Source organism: Neovison vison, chromosome 1, assembly GCF_020171115.1.
Source record: "Neovison vison isolate M4711 chromosome 1, ASM_NN_V1, whole genome shotgun sequence".
Lineage (NCBI taxonomy): Eukaryota > Metazoa > Chordata > Mammalia > Carnivora > Mustelidae > Neogale > Neogale vison.
In genome coordinates, this window is record NC_058091.1 from 275206200 (window position 1) to 275225219 (window position 19020).

Sequence of the window (19020 nt, forward strand, 5' to 3'; positions counted from 1 at the left end):
TATTTCTGAAGATCAGAAAAGTATATCCACTCACTGCTAACCACCGTTACACCAACCCTCTTCCTCTGATCTTGGAACCATAGTCCTTTTCCAGGCACCACCTTGCTCCCATGCCTTAGACGTCCACCATCTTCGGGGAAGCTGCTGGGTGTCCCAGGCCACCAGCAGGAGGAGAGAGGGACTTGCCTGCTGCTCTTCAGGGCCTACTGTGGGGCTGGATCCACCTTGTGCATTGTTGTCATGGGTCCCAGGAGCAAAGGGCAGGCAGGCTACGCACACTTTTTTATGGCTGGGCCACATCCCAGAACAGTAAACAGAGGGGCAGGTCACTGGCACCAGAACCTTCTAGGGAGAAAAGGCCCCAGGTGGCAGACTTCTGCCTACCTCTGGACGGGATTTGAGAACAGGAGCTTTTCTCAGGAGTTTTAAAACATCATACTTTAAGTTCCTATTGTTCATATTCTTTTTTTTACCATTCCTCTTTTCTTGCCCTGACAGCACCTACTAGATTTTTAGGCCTCAATCCAAAGATCATCTCTTCCGGGAAGCCTTCTGCCCTAAGATGGGAACCCACTCTGGGCTCCCTGGAGGCTCTGTTCCTTTGATGCCCGGAGCAGAGCTCCGACTGGGAACTGCTGTGAGGCAAGGACTGTGCATTCCCTATGCTTGGCCATGCCTGGCCCATGGGGGTACCCAGTGAATATCAGTTGTAGAGTGAAAAATGTGAGCTGAAAGGGCTTGAAAAATTCAAAAACTGATATATTGCATCTGATGAATCTGCTTACAAAATGGACTTAAAACTTTACATAGTCTCATAGACTTACTCTAACAATGTCCTGTTTGGATCTTTCAAACACATTTTAAAGGTGACCTTGCTAGAGAAATACAGAGACTGGAGGGGATTATGCAATTATTAGGGGAGGGTGAGGATGGTTTATACTTCTTTAGCATCTTTTTTTAAAACTGGGTATAATGATTTTTATACCTTTTTTTTTGAAAAGCGAAAAAAAATTTATTCTTGAAGCTGCATCCAAGAGGTTCCACACTATGTACAACACTTGCCCAGTTATGAGCTCTGTTTGGTCCAGAAAAAGTCCCCCGGGGACTCCATGGGGCCTGGGGCCTGGGGCCTAAGGGACAGCCTAGGGGTATAGGAACTAGGTAGGTGGACCCCTCCCCGCGGCCCCTCGCCTGTCCCAGTCTAGAGACCCCACAGAGAATGCTAGTGGGGGCATATGACTTTGCAACCAAGAGGGGACAGTCATCAGAGCCTGTTGCTCTGGCCCAGGCTTATGGGCTTTGTGCTTTGCATGCAGCCTAGAGAGGGGTCAGGGTAACTTGCGATGGAGACAGCTAGAGGTAAAGCTTCAGGAAGGGGCAGGTGGAAGCTGACTTCATCCCTTCCCCTCGGGTCATGGGCTGCAACATTCCATCTTCGCTGGGCTCTAACTCCTTCCCCCCCGAGTCAGTCCAGTCCCTTTAGCGGCCTCCCACCCTTGAACCCATGGAGGAGGAGGTAAGGCCTGGGGACTTATCATGGCACCTCACTTAGCCCTCTAGGGATCGAGACCTCCCCCTGAGGCCTAGAACACAGGAGCTGGAAAGGTCCTTACCCCACAGCCTCTAGGCATAGATGGGCCAAGGGGATGCAGGGGCTGGGTGGCAACTTGTCCAAGGTTACCCAGGAGATCAGTGGCAGGGCTGGGGCTCAGACGAGGCCTCCTAGGCCCTAAGCCACAGGGCTCCCACCCCCACCTCACCCCGCCCCCCACCCACAAGGCCGGGCACAGGGCTAGGGCAGATACTCCTCCTTAACAGGCATTGGGGAGGTGGCTCCCAGGAGGCTGGCAGAGCTGGGGCATAGGCCCCCCAGGGGCGGCGCAGCTGCGGCAGGGGGTACTTCATGGGCTGGGGGCTGGGGGGGTGGGGGCTGCTGCTGCTGCTGCTTCTTATTCACTTTGCGCTCCTTGGCCCGCCGGTTCTGGAACCAGATCTTCACCTGCGGTGTGGGAGAGCAGAGATGGGTGGCGGGGGAGACCAAATGGCAGGGCACGAGGAAGAGAGGAGGGACAGCTAGGCTCTTATTTCCCCTTGTGGGGTTTATGGCCTCCCTCCCGCCTCACCACCCAGACAACTCTCATCCACCCCCATTGCTCCCGGACCCTAAAGACAATTTCTCTGTCCCCATTTTGTAAGACGCCTCCTCCAGGAAGACTTCCCTTTGTTCCCTGTAACTGCTCCCCTCCTTGGGATTTAAACAGCCATCATCTTAGCAGCTGTAGTTTATAGCTAATTAGATGCCCCATCCCCCTACTGGGGTTGGGGATATTGGGTTTTGTTTCAAGTGGGAGGATTTGGCAGCACCTCAGTTTCTGCTGTGCTGTGTGACCATGGTCAGGAAACTCAACCTCTCTTTTCTCCTCCTGGAGTCTATAATCTGCCTGACACCCTGGAGGCCAGACTCCCAGTACTGCTCCCGTGGTGATGGGGCTCGCGGGGGTGGGGGTGGGGCCCACACACCTGCCGCTCAGTGAGCCCCAGGTTGGCAGCGAGCTCTGACTTCCGCCGGATGGTGATGTAACGGCTATAGTGGAACTCCTTCTCCAGTTCCAGGCGCTGGTGGTCGGTGTAGACCACGCGGTACTTGTCCTTGGTCCGGGTCTTCCCTGAGAAGCAGAGGGGCCAGGAGGGGAGGTGAGTGGGTGGGGTGGGGGGGTTTCTGCAAATTTCAAGCAGGGCCGCAGGGAGGACACAATCCAGATCCCTGAAAGCAGGACCCTGAGGTGGGGAGGGACGCCCACTTGGTCCTGGGGGTAACGATCATTCCCCCCCGGGGTCAGGTTCGGAGACCCCCAACCTGAGAGGCAAGCGCTGCTCTCATGCCTGTTCGGGGAGGCACGAGGCTCAGCGAGGAGAAGCAGTCTGCTCAGGGACCCAGAGCAAACTGCTGATGGAGTCGGGGTTTCAATCCAGCTCCCCTGACCCAGAGCCCTCCTCTCATCCACCAGCTCCACCAGCTCTCCCCACCCCACTCCACCCCCGCAGGTTCCCGGTGCAGCAGGGCAACAGACACGTGGGGGGCTTGGGAAAAACACAGCTTTCTGGGCACCCCTGACCCTGTGAGCCAGAAAGCCTGGGGAGTCGAGCCGGCATTTTCTTTTATTTTTTTAGATTTTATTTATTTATTTTTTAAGCAATCTCTACACCCCACGTGGGGATAGAACTCACAACGCTGAGATGGAGTCGCATGTTCTGCCAACTGAGCCACCCAGGCCCCCCTAGAATCTGCATTTTTAACAAGCTCCCCGGGGTTTTCTTTCTTTCTTTTTTTTTTTTTTAAAGATTTTATTTATTTATTTGAGAGAGAGAGACAGTGAGAGAGAGCACGAGCGAGGAGAAGGTCAGAGAGCAAAGCAGACTCCCCATGGAGCTGGGAGCCTGATGAGGGACTCGATCCCGGGACTCCAGGATCACACCCTGAGCCGAAGGCAGTCGTCCAACCAACTGAGCCACCCAGGCGTCCCTTCCCCGGGGTTTTCTGATTCAGGATCCTGAGACTATGGGTCCTCACACCAGAGACACAGAGGGACACCGGGCAGCCCAGGGCAGATAGAGACCAAGGACAAGTCAGTGGCTCCTCTCTCCACGGCAGGGGGGAGAGGGGGAAGAGCAACCACGAGCAGAGGTGGAAGCTTGCCACTCAGTCCTGGGCTGGGTGCTCCTCACTTCCTGTCAAATGCCTGGCGGCTGCTGAAAAAACAAACAGAAAAAACAAACGAGGGCCTGTCAGCTACCTGCAAAGGCCCCAGTCCTGGACACCAAGCTCCGGGTCTGCCCCGAGCCATCCACTCCAATGCCTCTTCTGCAGACACAGGGCCATGACTCAGGCTCAGGCGACTGAGCTCCTGGTGTGGGCCAATCACTGAGGTACACCAGCCAGCCAAACTTAAAAAAGTCCCTACTCTCAGTGAAATTAGGTCCTCATGGAGCCTAGTCAAAATAATCAGAGATCCAAATACTTTGATATGTTAATGCTAAGTATTTGATATGTTAATTGATAAGTATTCCTGAGAAGAAGGAGGCCTGAAGAGAGGACTGGGAATTTGGGGGAGGAGAGATTATGCGATTTTAAGAAGAGTAGTTCATGAAGGACTTACCAAGAAGGGAAATTTAGGCAAAGATCTGAAGAAGGTCAGGGAAAGGGTCATGCAGGTATCTGGTGAAGAGGGCTGCAGGTGCAGGGAACAGCGAGTGCAAAGGCCCTGTGGTGGGACCATGCCTGACACCTGATGTGTGAGGAACAGTGTACAGGCTGGTATAGCCAGAGTACAGTGAGCAAGGACAGGGGGGCAGGTTGTCCAGGGCCTTGCTGGCCATGGAAAGGACTCCAGGTTTTACTCTGTCTAGGATGGGAGCCATTGCAGGCTTCTGAGCCCAAGAGAAAGCAGATCTGATGTAGGTTTTAATCTGGCTCTGGCTGCTGCATGGAGGACAGGCTGGCAAGAAGGGGGAAGCACAGACAGGCTTGCAACAACCCAGGAGAGAGAAGGCTGTGGCTTGGCTTCTCTACAGGGCTCAGACTGAGGGCAGGAGTGGGATTTGAGGACTGTCCAGGGTTAAAGTCAGGACTCTTTGGGGCTGGGATCAGAGGTCTGTCTGGAGAGCATATTAAGAGTCATGCTTGGTCCGGGCTGGTGCGGGGGCCTGACTAAACACCAGTTTCCTTCATAAGAAGCTGAGTACTCGGCTATAAATAGGAGGCACACGCAAGCACTTTCAGACCTGCACATGTCCACCAGGGCATGGCAGGTCTTGGAATAACCGAGGACCCTGTTCCACCTCAATCAATTGCCCCCACGCAGCCTGGCCTTCACCTCCCAGGGTAACGGCTCTGGCTCTGCCTGTCCCGTGGCACCCCCGTGCTAACCACCGACCCCCTCTTCCAGCTCCTTCCCCACTATCAAGCCCACGCAGCTTGGCAGGACAGCCGCTGGGCTCCCCAAGAGCCAAATGGTTTTGCAGAAAATGGGAGACAACAGATGTTTCTGGGCTTTTTTCCTTGGATTTCCTGCCAGAGCAGCAGAACTTCACTGGACACTTCCACATCCACTGACCTCAGCCCACCACCCGATGTAGCACGGGACAACATCGGCCCTTGGCCAGGCCTGGCCCAGGAAAGGGACAAGGGAGTGGCTGCTGAGGCCTTGGCTCCAGATGGGTCCTTCCTTGGCCTAGAAAATTCAACGCCGACTCAAAAACAGTTCTGCCTAATGCGCCACCCCCAGAGCCCAGCAGAGCTCTGAATCTTCACTGGGCTAAAGCCAAAAGAGCTCAGTTTAGTCTCCTCCCATTTTACAGATGAAGAGACTGAGGTTCAGGCAGCTAATACAGATGCTGGAGGTCCAAGTAAGAGAGGCTTTGTAAATCCTTCAAGTCCGAGCTCCCCTGCACAGTTAGGGTCACCGAAGCCCTGGACAAGTGTGGACCTGCCCAAAGCCATGTCACCTGGTCTAGAGTTCCACTCCCTACTCTTGGCACAACTCTTCACTGCATCAGGCTTAGAGTCCATAAAGCCCCCCCAAGAAGTCTCCTGAGCCTTAGCAACAGAAGCTCAAACAGCAGACCACCTGTCAGTTTGTACTTGTGGGAAGGGAGGGCCCAGATCATGGGGAAGGCGGGCCTCAGAGAGCTCTGGGCCGGGGCTAGATGGTCTGCAGGCTGGGTGGGCCCTTGGAAATGCCCAGAACACTCGCAGTCTGAAGTGGGGGGACGAATCTCCCTTCCCCCCAAACAGCCTGAGAGATTACAAGTAGCGCTTATGAAAGACCCTTTTCCTCAGGCACCCAGCACTCACTCCCATCTTTTCTGATGAGCAAGTGGGGCTCCATCACACCCATTTTCATAGATGGGGAAATGGGGGCTCAGAAAGGGACCCATCCTTCTTGAGGGCCATCCTGCCTGGTATTGCTATCAACCCTGGGCTCAAGTGACCCCAACTATAGCCTGACTCCTCCCAGATTTGAGGAGCAGGGACCTAGACAGGGGATAGGACTCTAGCTGCATAATTATTTCTCTCTGTTCTAGCGGGGCTGCCAGGGAGGTCCCAGCCCACAGGCCCCGTTGCCTTCTTGCTGGGCCCAGGAGATGGGCTGGTGGGCTTAGGAACCACTGATCAACTTTTTCGTAGTGGAGCTCTCAAATCACACCATTTCATTGCTAGGAAAATGGCTCTGCCAAAGAACAAAACATGTGGCATCTTGCTGGGGTCCAGGAACCAAGAAATCCCATATGCTATCCAGGGGGTAATAAGGCAACATCCTCCTTGGAGCCCAACTTGGTAACATCTAGCCTCGTTTAATACGCACGCACCCTCTGACCCATTAATCCCACTTCCAGGAAGTGATCTCACAGAAAAATTCCCAAAGCCATCGCTGTTTCAAAAGGCACAGGACTAAAAGCAATGTACATGTCTACAAGTAGGGTACTTGTTAGGGGTGCCTGTGGGGCTCAGCGGGTTCAGCGGCTGCCTTCAGTTCAGGTCAAGATCTCAGGGTCCCGCATCAGGCTCCATGCTCAGTGGGGGGTCTGCTTGTCCCTCTCCCTCTGCCCCTCCCCCCAGCTCAGGCTCTCTTTCATTTGCCCTCTTTCTCTCACTCAAAAAATAAATAAATAAAATCCTAAAAAAAAAAAAAAGTTAAATAAAAGATGGCACATTCATGGAGAGCAACATTATGCAGTCATTAAAAAGAAATTATAAAGCTTCCCACATACTAATATGCAGCAATTTCTAAGATATATTGAGTTTTAAAAAAAAAGCAAGACAAAATGTTGTGAATTGTAGGTTACTCTTTTTGTGTAACAGCTCGACACACACATACACACACACTCATACGTGTGTAGGTAGAGTTTTTTCTGATAGAAAATATAAATCAGCAACAAGCCTCTGGAGAAGGAACCAGGAGCTGTGGGACCACAGGTAAGTGAGAGTCTTTGGGATGACCCTTTCTTTCTTCTTTCATTTCTTTCTTTTTCTTTCATTTATTTATTTATATATTTATTTTTCTTTTCTTTCCTTTTCTTTTCTTTCCTTCCTTCCCCCCGCCCTTTTTTTTTTTTTTACTGTGTGCAAGGTGAATTTGTATTTTTTATGATTATTTTTTTAAGAGAGAGAGTAGGCTCCATGTCCGGCACTGAACCTGGAGTGGGGCTCGATCTCATAACCCTGAGATCATGACCTGGGCCGAAATCAAGAGTTGGACACTTCACCGACTGAGCCACCCAGGTGCCCCTGAGTTTGTATTTTAATGACAGTCAGGCTCCCTGGGCTCTAGCCTCTGAGCCAGAACTCTCAACTGCTCCAAGCCACCCTCCCTTCCCCCTTCTGTGAGCACCTGTGCCTCCCCAGGAGCCTAGGAGGGAGGGGACAGGGAGGTGCGTGAGAGCAGCGGGTAGGAAGAGGGCCCCAGGATGAATGATTTACAGGCCCCTGGGACGCTGGTGTGGAGAGGGAAGTCTGGGCTCCTGCAACAGGTGTCTGATGGGGGCCAGCCCCTCCCAGCCACCTAATGAATAACCCTCTGGGCCAGATGCCAGTGCAAGGGGGCAGGATGGTGGGAGGAGGAGCCCCCTCTGGCTCTTCAGTGGTGAGTGCAGCAGGGAAAATGCTTGGATAACTCACCCGAAGGAGAGGCTCCCTCTTTGCTCTGGCTTTGGGATTCGAGTAATGGCCCATCCACATGTATCAGGCTGCTGGGAAGATAGCACATTTCCCTTCTCCTAAAGCATGCACTGTGGAGGTCCTGGAAAGCTTTTCAAAAGCACAGATTCTAGGCCAGAAATTCAGATTCAGTGAGGCTAAAATGAGACTCATGGATTTGCTACATGATTGGCTGTCCTGGGACCCTGACACGTGGTTGTTGGGACAAACGGACCTCTGGGATTGGGCAGGACAGCTTCTCACTGGCTAGGTGACCGAGGACTGGTCACCCCATCTTTCTGGGCTTCATTCTTTGTTATCTATAAAGTGGGGATCACTATTATTCTGATAGTGGCCAGCCTGTCCTTGTGGCAGGTATTTGTATACATCTCTCAACAACTTCTGAAGCTGGGCGGCTGGTACCCCCTTTTTCCGACTGAGGCTCTGAGTGGTCCACACATCTGGAGGGTGGGATTTCAACTCGGGTCTGTCCAGCCTCAGAAACATCACTAGAACCTCTCACACAGTGTGAGGTTTCCCGTCATTACCTCCAACCTCCAGGGGCGCGGGGATCGCTCCAAAAAAATGGCACACATGGATGGGAAGGTCTTACTCATCCCCAACAGCGGTGGGCCGGCCATGGGGCAGAAAGTCTGGGAAATGGATCTGGGCGATGGGTGATGTGTTGGATGAGACTGTTTATTTATAAGGTCCCTTCCAACTTGGAAACACGAAGCTCCCAATGTTTGTTGATTCTCTGGTTGGGTTTGTTATTTTTGCTGAAAGAATTCTAAGACTGATTTCCCTGTCTGAGAGCCTAGATACCGGGCCTGCCAAGCTGGAGGAGAGGGGGCAGGAGGCACAGTGGCTGGCGGTGGGGCCTCCCCATCCAGCCTGGGCCAGGGGAGGACAGGGTTCAGCCTCTGCCCCCAGGGCGGGGTGGGGTGGCTCCAAGAAAGTCACATGGCTTCTGGGTCAGCACTTCCTCTGCTCTCTTCCTGCTGGGTCCCCGCAGCCCTGGGGGAGGACACCACCAGCTCTGGCCCCGGGAACTGGAACACCCTTCCCGCCTCAACCCTCCATGTCCCCTCCCTGTGTGGTCCAGCCCCAGCCTGACTGTGCATCCTGATCCCCCCACAACACACAAACACACATGCAGTGTGCACACAGGCACGCACGCCGGCTTGTACGAAAGACTCCCTCCCAGACCCACTGCATTCTGCTTTCCCGCCTTCTTTAACAGCCCTTGGGGTTTCTGAACCAACCACTAGCTGATGTCAGTAGGTCTTGGTCCCAGTTCTGTGCCATCTGTGTGGTCATGAAGAAGTCCCTTCTCCTCTCTGAGCCTCAGTTTCTCCTGTGCCTCAGAAGAGGGGCAGCCCCAAGGGCCTGGAGATTCTGAAGTTCTGTGCAGCTCAGAGCCCTCCTCTCAGGCCTTGGGCCCGGATATGACCAATCCTTAGCTAATGGACTTGACGAGAGACTGAACTTCTTTAGGCTTTGGACGTGAAAGCAGTTTGTAGAGGGCAAAGAGCTAAGGGGATGTCAAGGAGAGCTGAGCTATTTGCGGAAGCGGATGTTAGAGGAGTCCCTTGGGAGAGTGAGGAATGCCGCCTGATAGGGAGCCGCAGGGCAGGAACACACTGGCCCGGAAGTGGAGAGACCTGGCCCAGTCACCAGCTGGACAGGCCATGTTCAGTTTGGACTAGATTCCCCATCCCACCGGCAGGAGGTGGACTTCTTCTGCGCGGGGCCGCCCGGACCCAGCCAGTTAGATGCTGAATGGCTGTCCCTTCCCGGATCATGAAGCTGTCTACCGGGCCCTGACTGGATCCTTGTTCCAGCTGAGTTGCCAGTTCCAGGTGGTTTCTTCATGGTTCCTCATTCAAGCCCTGGAGCAGGGGTGAGGCTGGCATGGGGGTGAGGAGTCCTGCAGCCTTAGGCAAGCTTCTCCTTCCCACCACTGCCCTCCTTTCCAGGCACAGCGCTCAGTCGGCACTGCGCCCTCTCCTTCCGGGCCACCTGGCCATTGTCGTCTGTCCCCTGCCTCGTCTTCTCCATGGAGGCCCCTGGTCTGGCTTGGCTGTGGGAGGCAGCAAAGAGGACAGAAACTGCAGGGGCAGGTAGACCTGTCTGTTCTACCCCAGCCTGGCCACAGGCCACTGGTGTGAACCCAGCAAGGCCCTGCCCCTCTTTGGATCCCGGGATATTCACCTGTCAACTGAGGACATGGTCCCTCAGAGGGAAGTAGAGATGAGGTGTGGGAACCTATTGAACAAGGTAATTATTAATAAAAGCTAGTCAATGATGAAGATGACCATAGAGACAGAAGAGGCCTGAGAGGCCCCTCGGTGGAGAATAAGGAGCCCATCGGGAACAGATGACTATTCTAAGAACTCTTGAGAAGGTCTGTCCTGCATTGTCCCAAATGACAGCTTCAAGCCACGTGTGGCTACTTAAATTGAAATTAACCAAACAGAATTAAGAATTCAGCTCTTGAGTCACGTGAGCCATCTTCTGAGGGCCAGAGAGACTCGTGCTGCTGGTGGTTGGAACCCTGGACCAAACAGATTCAGAGCATTTCCTCCATCACAGAAAAGTTCTACTGGACAGACCCGCTAACCCAAGCTCCCCCGCTGAGCCAGATGCCCACAGCGGTATCACCTCCTAACCAGACTGTGCCTGTCCTCTCCACAAAGCAGCCTGGTCTCCCAGAGACCACCTGCTTGTATTTTTCCATAAAAAAAAAAAAAAAACAAAAAAAAAAAACCCAAGGGTCACCCTTGGCCCAGAATAGCCCTTCCAAGACTAGCAAACAACAACTGTGTCCCTTCAAGTTTCTCCCTGGCCTGAATAGCCTGAGGCCCCCCCCTGAGCTGTTTCCCAGGGTGTGTTCCAGCCTTGCCCTACACGGTCATCCTCAGCCCGGTCCTCCTCAGCCGGGTCCCGAGGTCTCCCATTCTGGGTGAGGTCCAGGTCCCATTCTGGACTCCAGCCCTCTCCTAGCTCCCTAGGTGACCTTTGCAAATCTACTCCCCTCAGTGCCCTGCTCCCAGTCTGCTGCTCACCCAGTCTCAAGATGGTGCCTGACACACAGGGAGTACGGGATGAGTCCTTGCAGAACATGACACAGACTTCCTGCTTCCCAGCGGGGCCTCCTCTCAGTTAAATGGCCACCACCTTCCTGATACTCAGGCCAAAAGCCGAGGTGGCACGTCCGGCTCCCACAGCCAATCCATCAGCTGGTCAGCTCAATCTCCAAAGGACATCTTCCTGGAGGCTTTCGCAAAGCCACGGATCTAATGCAGAGGTGTGCATGAGATCCTGGGGTCAGAAATATCTACACTTGAGAAAATGCTGGGCACGGGCTGAGTACTCAGTAGATCCAGTTTATATCCTTATTGCTACGCTGGGTGCTCAGTTTAACTATTGTTAAATAGTTCATTTGCCCCTTTTGTGGTGGGGCGCAGATTAAAAACAAACTAAGAAAATCATCACAAACGGATTAGCATAAAGGAAAGTAAGCCTAGAGCTGAGAGCTAGATTAAGTGGCAGGGGCAGGGGCTGGGGGGACTTACTCTAATTAGCTTGTCTCCTCCAGGAGGCGACATCTAAGTTGGAACCTGAAGGTTGAAGAGGTTTCTGTGTCACCAATGAAGGGTATGTTCCAGGAACGGCGTGTGCAAAGGCCCTACGGCAGAGAGTAGCAGAGGAAGGAGCAGCAGTGCCAGCTCCCCGAGAGGGCCTGTCTGCCTCATTCTGGCCCTGCCTGAATGAATGAATGAATGAGAGAGGCACGTGATCAGCCTGGAGAGACCAGCAGAGCTCTCTGCCCTGGGATGAGGGGTTTGAATTTGATTTCAAGAGCAATGGGAAGTCACTGGTAGGTGCTGAGCTTGGAGCATCAATCTTGGCTTTCACTAACGTCTGCTTGCTCATCTGTGTTGATGCAGAGGGACCTATGCACCCCTACAAGCTTGGGGGCTGAGCATGGCGTGGGGAGTGTTCGACAGGTTAACCCATGTTGACTCTAAATGCACACGGTGTTTCCAAATCCCAGGAGGTCCAGGACAGAAACTAGAGGGCCAGCGCATTAAGATAACTTGCTACTGACAAGCCAGACCCTACCGTTAACAAAGCCATTTTGGACCTTCACAGTGATTCCCTAAGCTCTCAGCCGCAATAGCTGCCAAAGCCGGGGTGGGAGGGGTGGTGGTGGTGGATAAAACACCCAACCAAAAAAAGCCTTCTGCCACCTTCTAACTGGGTCATTCCCCTTCCCAGCTACATCTGAGAGATGAGGTGTCAAACGCAGCTTCTGCCTAGAGAACCAGTTTTAAACAGCCTGGCCCCTGCTGGGCCCACCCTCCCCCATCATCTTCTGGCTCTTCCCCAACCAGCCTCCTCCCCCCACTGCCCCCCTCCCCCACCCTGGGCTGGGACGCGCATGGGGAGGGGTCTGGGGCTGCTGTGTGTGTTGCTTTATTTGACAGAGGCTCCTTAGGCGGTAGAGTCTGGATCTGGACCCCACGCTTCCGCATCCTGGCTGTGTGAGCTGCAGCAGGCACCCTACCCTCTCTGAGTCTTATTAACTTTATCTGTAAGATGAGGCCAATAATAGATCCTCACACCTCTGAGGGTTGTTAGTTGTTATGAAGCTTGAGTGAGAAGACCCGTGTGAGGTTCTTGGCACACTGCCTGGCATGCGGTAAGGACTCAGCCAACACCACAGTTCCCAGCTTTATCATGGGCTCCTACTTGGCGCAAGGCCTGGTGAGAAAGATGGGGCTGACCACAAGTCCTTGAGGTAGATGGAAGCGATAAACAAGATAGTGGTGAGCGTTGTTACAACAAGAACCTAACACAGTGCTTGGAGGGGAGGGAACCCAGGAGGGCTTTCTAGAGGAGGTGGCCTTGGTGAAGGCACAGCATTTGAGCTGGTGAAGATGTAGGAGGGCAGGAAGGGTAGTTTCAATGGAGGGAACCAGACTGGAGAGGCAGGGAGTGTGAGGTGTGTTTCCATGCACCTGCTAAGGACTGGCAGAGAAGGTCATAGGCACAGCCGCTCTTCCTTCCTTCCTACCTACCTACCTACCTACCGTGCCCCAAGCATAGTGTCTGGGCTTGATGGGCACCATGGCTTCAAACAATCCTATTGTTATCCTAAAGAAACTGAGGCTCAGGGAAATGATCTAGGTTAACTAGCCCAAGGCTATGCAGCTTCTAACAGAAATGCACTCCCAGGCCTGAGGCTCCGAAGCCCAGCCTTTAGCCATCCCCAGTAAGCACTTCCATATCCAGACAAACTAGTGGGACAGTGGCTTCAATAGTGGGTTGGAGCCAGTTCTCAAGTGCCACAGAAATGGGGCTGGATCTGATAGCAATGTAATGGCATATAACAAAATGGGAATTCCATAGCAATGGGGAGCCATGGAATGCTCTTGAGCAGGAGATGTGCCTTGAAAAGGCAAATCTGGTGATGACTGTGAAGATAGCTGGGGCATCAGAGAGAGGCTGAAGGAGAGAGGCCAGGCTGGTGGCTGTGGCAATGGGCCGAGGGAGAGGGTCTAGAATGTGGGGGAAGAGGGCAGAACTCCTCCCCTCCCTGGGCCTCAGTGTCTCCATCTGAAAGCTGAAGGGACTGGACCAAGACCTGAACCCTACTGCTATAGTCTCATCATCTCAACAAGCATCTTCCTCATTGTGTGGGACCTCGGCCTACCCCAGAGGCCACGGACCTGGGAAGTACTGTTTATTCATAAGGAAGGGATACTGGGCCTTTGACAGGATGAAGTCTGACCCTCTTTTTTTTTTTTTTAAGATTTTTTTTTTTTTTTTTTTTTTGACAGCAAGAGATCAGGAGCAGGCAGAGGCTGGCGGAGGGGTGGGGGGTGGGAAGGAGACTCCCTGCTGAGCAGAGAGCCCAATGCAGGGCTTGATCCCAGGACCCTGAGATCATGACCTGAGCTGAAGGCTGAGGCTTAGCCCACTGAGTCACCGAGGCACCCTGATGTCTGACCCTCTTAATGAAAATGCTGCTATTTGTAGATGCAAACAGGGAGGACCACGAAGGAGAACCCCTTGCGGTCTTTTCCTATCCTGGCCTCAGCCCACGAAGGAGAACCCCTTGCGGTCTTTTCCTATCCTGGCCTCAGCCAGGTGACAGTAATCCCTCAGAACTGGGTAATATTTTGATGACGGGATGAAGCCCAAGAGCCTCTCTCTCATCTTTCTGGTTCTCATTGTCCCTCCTTAGGATAAACCTGGGTCATAGGGGCACCTGGGTGGCTCAGTCAGTTAAGCATCTGCCTTCGGCTCAGCTTATGATCCCAGGGTCCTGGGATCAAATCCTGCATCAGGCTCCCTGCTCCACGGGAGCCTGCTTCTCCCTCTCCCTTTGCATGCCGCTCCCCCTGCATGTGCGCTTTCTCTCTCTGTCTCTCTCTCTTCCCCCGTGTCAAATAAATAAATAAATAAATAGAATCTTGGAGGCAAGGGTGGAAACCACAGGTCATAGTTCCAGCCCTAGCTTCAGCTACACCGAGTCCTCAGCTGGGAAGGGAGGATCATCCGAGAAGGGAGAGGGGAGCAACCAGTCTTCCATCCCTGGCGTGAACTTGCTCAGCTCAATGGTCAGGGGTCCCATCCCTAGGGCTGGGACCACAGAAACATGTCAAAGCCAGAATCTCATCTCTTCCTTTTTCTCTTGGATGTCGTTGCTGTTCCTCACACTTGTCCTGTTCATTCATTCAACAAAATGTACTGAGTCCCTACTAAATGTCATGCACTACAGTGGTGCCTGGAAGGTAGTGATGGGTCAAATGGGTGGGTGGGTGGGGAAGTAGACAGCGCACAGACACACAGATAAGGAAGTAAGTTGAAATCAGGGTTGGTGCTCTGAAGGAAACACAGCGAAGGTTATCGATATGTATGGGGGAGCCTTCCTTGAGAAATCATGGAGGACCTCTCTGAGGAGACGGCCATTAAGCTAAGACCTGAAGGGTGAGAACAAGGTAGGCCTGCAAAGAGTTAGGGCACAGGAGCTTCCAGGAAAAGGGAAAAGCAGCTGGTAAGAAGACCTGGTACCGCAAGACCAGGTGGCCGGCAACACTTGCTGTGGGGAGCAGGGGCACAGGGTGGGCGCTGGCGTGTACTGACCTTCCCTTTGCCATCCTAGAGAACAGCAGTACACAAGCACCATCCTAGAGACCCTGCGATCTTCATTGCCCAGAAGGAGAAACTGAGGCAAAAGTTGGGGGTGGGGTGGGCCACAGCCTGGCCTCTCTCTCAGAGAGGGTCTGTCACTCCATCCTGATTCTGCCAATTCTGCCCCATCTCCGGAGCACTGGAGCACAGAACCAAGGGGGTGGGGGGGGGTCCGTGGCCCCAGACACCTTCTCTCATTTAATCTCATGCAGGGTTCTCAACCAGAGTTAATGGAAAGTTTTTCAGAAGCTTCTAGAACACCTCACATTGTCTACGGAATTAGGCAACGCTTTCTTTCTAGACAGAAGACTTGTATTTTCTCCACCAGATTTTTCAAAAGCTCCTTTTATAACTTCAGCAAAAGTATAAGACCCTTCCCTATCATGTCACAGATGGTAAAACTGAGACCCAGGAAAGATGATCAATTAAAGAGAAGCTGTTGTTGAGAGGGTGAGAACACAAGCTTGGCTATCAGTCTGCTGGGGTTCGAGTCCCAGCCCCACCCTCATTTACGGGTCATATGGCTTCGTGCAAGGATTTAACCTCTTTAGGTTACATCCTCAAGGGTTTAACCTCTCTAGGCCACAGATTTTTCACATTAAAAATGGCTATGATAATGGTACTACAATAGTGCTGTGAGAAATCACAGCAGTGCCTGGCCCGTTAGTAAGTGCCATAACATTAGCTGTCCTTATTTAGCCAAGGTCACGCAAAGGAGAGGCCTCCGGAGGCCGACAGGAGCTTCTGTGTCCGCGGGACTCCCAAGAAGGTGCTCTGATTATGGCCAGACCTCCCCAGCATCTGCCCCAGGAGTGAGGAGTGTGTATGGGGACACAGGATGGAAGAGAGAGAGGAGGTGGGGAAGTCCCAGGCTCCCTCCCAGCTGGGGGAAGAGGGGGAGGGGACGGACATCAAAGGGTGGGCAGGCCGACTTCCCGCCCCTAAAGCCAGGTGGCCTTTGTCAGGACAGGCCGGACACGGTTGGGACAATGGGGTATCGTGTTCACTTTCCGGCCAACAGGAGTCACTACCGAGCTAAGGCGCAGTCTGTTACATGACAAAGGGGGGACCTATAAAGGAGGTCAGGCCGCCCCTCATTAAAGCCAGCCCTTTGTCCTGCCCCCTCCTCTGCCTTTGAAGAGGGTGGATCAGAGAGGCCTGCCTGGGGGCAGGAGGCTCACAGTCTCAGGAGCCAAACAGTAGCCACCTTCCCAACTGCTCCTGCTTGCCCCTCCCCCAGGGTCAAGAGTTCAGGGAGGGCCCTGGGATGGAAAGGTAGGGACCCCCCACACCAGTGTAACCAAAGAGGGCTCTTTTGCAGTCCAAAGGCTAGGAGCCACAGTCTCTCCCCAGCACCAATGGGGGTGCTGAGACCTGGACAGGAAAGTGGCCGGCCTGTGTCAGCAGGTCGCCCCTTCTGGGGACGGTTGGCAGCTTCCTCTTGGGGCTGGGACAGGGGTGGAAGCTGCGGATGATGAGCGGGGCCAGGGATGCTCAAGGGCCCTGGGCTCAGTCTGGGAGCTGCGCTCTAGTTCCCGCCTGGGCAGGCGACCACAGGCGCGTTTCTTCACGTCTCGTGGTCTCTGTTCCCTTAATCTACACAGAGAGACGGGCCGTGCTTACGGAGGCTCAGCAGGCTGGGATTCGGAAGGGGCAGGCTGAGGGACAAGCACCCCAGGACCAGAATGGTCAGGGAGGCCCCAGTGGGAACCCTTTCGGAGCCGGGGCAGGGGTTAGATAGGGGGCGACTGGGCCTCGCCCTAGCACCTGCCGGTGCTCAAGGGAAGGGTCCGGAGGCGCCGGGCGAGGGAGGGGTCCTTACCGCTGCCACCGCCGCCTCCAGCCGCCACGCTGCGCCGCATCCACTCGTAGGGCGTCCGCCTTTGCGCTCCGGGCGACGACGGTGCGCCCGGGCCGCCGAGGGGCTGCGCTAGGAGGCTTGGGCCCGGCCCAGGGGGCGCGGGCACCGGGCTAAAGTCCGGAGGGGGCCCGAATGCCAGCGGGGCTGGGCTGGCGGCGGGGGCCGCGGGGCCTGGGCCGTAGGCGGCGGCCCAGTCGTCCTTGGGCGCGGAGAAGGGCGCGCTCCAGGCCGCAGAGGGTGCCGGGGCAGGCTCCACGTGAGAGTAGCCGGTGAAGTCGGGGTACTGCGGGGGTCCCTGGGGCGCAGGCGGGGGACCGTAGGCTTGCGCGCCCAGGCCGAGGCTCGCAGGCCTGGCGGGGCCGGGGTAGACCGGAGAATCCTTGTCCAGCACATAGCCCACGTACATGGTGGCCGCGGGGGCCCGCGCGCATGCTGGGCCCTGGAGCCGCCGCTGCCGGCCGCCCCGACGAGCAGACTGCTCACCTGAACTCGCGGGCCCGGCCGGCGCGCCCGCCCCACCCAGGCCTTTTATAGCTCTGGGCGCCCGCGGCCCCAGCCCCGGCGGGTTTGCATTTCAAAGCGGGGGGAGCCTCAGGGCCGCGAATCAAAGGGGGAAACCCGTCGGGGGCGGGGGGTTCAAAAGGAGACAAATTGCCGCCCCAAGCGGGAGGCGGACTGGCTGGGGCCTGGAGGGGGTGGGGGCGCGGAGAGCGCGTCCCGGACGGGAGTCCGAGGCTTCGCTAGGTGCGGGAGTCTCCTGTGGGCCCGACCGCCTAGCGCCACCAACGCCTCGTCCTCCCCGGTCCGGTCGCGTGCACCGCCCGTGGCCCCATTTTACAGGTGGAGAAAAGGGATCCGAGGGGCGGCGCGGGGGGACCCCAGGCCAGCGTCGCACAACTGCGTGGGCCCCCTGTTGCACTCCGCAGTGATCAGCTCGAGGTGACCGGTCAACCTGACTTCAAACAGGGTTCCCTCTGGAAGGTAGCAGGTCCTTAATCTTGGTGGGGGGGGGGGTTGGGGTCACGACCCCTTGGAGCCGCCAAAGAAAGCTGTGGATGTTTTTCCCGGGAAATGCACATATGCACATACACGAGGCTGCATTCGACTGCATTCGTTTTCCTGAGTTGACTCTCCTGAGAAAGCTCTTTGAGGAAGTGTATGTGCGTCTTTGCGGGATCTTCTAGGGAATTTTTCACAATTCTCTCGATGAACCCTTTTAGCTCCCCAAACCCGCCCTTTATTTTAATGAGAAGTTTGAAACAGACACAGAAGCGGAGTGTGTAGTGAACCACTAAGATAGCCATCACCCAGCTCCAACCTTTAGCAAGATTTCCTAAGTTATTTCATCACTCTCCTCCCTTTTTTGCTACAGTATTTTAAAACAAATCCCCAACATCATCTCATTTTACCCCTACATACTTCAGCATGCAACTCTAAAACACACGGACGCTTCCTTACATAATATGCCATTAACACATCTAACAAAATTTACACGAATTCTTGAGTATTATCTAACACTCCGTTCATAGGCAAAATACTCCAGATGATTCAAACATGTCTTTGTAACAGTTGCATTGGGTGAATCAGGATCTAAACGCCCTGATTCATTTATCGTAGCTGGGGCCCACTGGTATTTTAAGTGAGTCTTGAATCCCCTTAACCTGTTAAAGACTGGTAAACATTTCCTAGCTATCCAAGGGGATGTGCCTAAAACAGGTGAGGAGCTGGGAGTGGGTAGCAAGGTTGAGAGATCTGGGGATGGATTCGTGAAGGACAAGACTCTGGGTCAAGAAGTCTTGGGGTGATGGGTTTCTTTTCCCCAGTGGGGGGGTTCAGTGTCCACAAGCTGCACAGAGCCCCCCATTTTGTTTGATCCTCCAACATTTCCTGAGGACACCCTAAATGTGCAGGGACATGAGGTCCCCCAAAGGTGGACAGAATCAGGGTCTTATCTATTTGACCTGTCCCTTCCCCAGATCACTGCATTGGGTAGGGCAGGTCGGCATCAGTTCAAGACTAGACAGATGTGTCAGGATCTGGATACAATTTACAGGGTCCAGTGCAAAATAACAGTGTGAGGTCCCTTGTTCAAAAACTATTAAGAGATTCAAGATGGTGACAGGAGAGAATTCAACCATGCAAGGGGCCCTTCTAAACACGGGACCCTGTGTGACTGTACAGGTGACACCTCCCCACCCCCACCCCAGGAAGCTGGCCCTGACCAGTTTCTTGCACTTCTGGGATTCTGATGGTATGG

The 19020-nt window shown here is 54.3% G+C and overlaps 1 protein-coding gene across 1 annotated transcript; it reads right to left on the reverse strand.

Moving 5' to 3' along the window:
* Positions 1-1792: 1792 nt before the first annotated feature.
* CDX1 (caudal type homeobox 1) lies at positions 1793-17169 on the reverse strand. The gene is made up of 3 exons (XM_044241165.1): positions 16725-17169; positions 2521-2666; positions 1793-1999 (listed from the first exon to the last, which is right to left on the reverse strand). The coding sequence occupies exons 1-3, from the start codon at positions 17167-17169 to the stop codon at positions 1793-1795; spliced, it is 798 nt and encodes a 265-aa protein (XP_044097100.1).
* Between the last annotated feature and the right edge of the window lie 1851 nt (positions 17170-19020).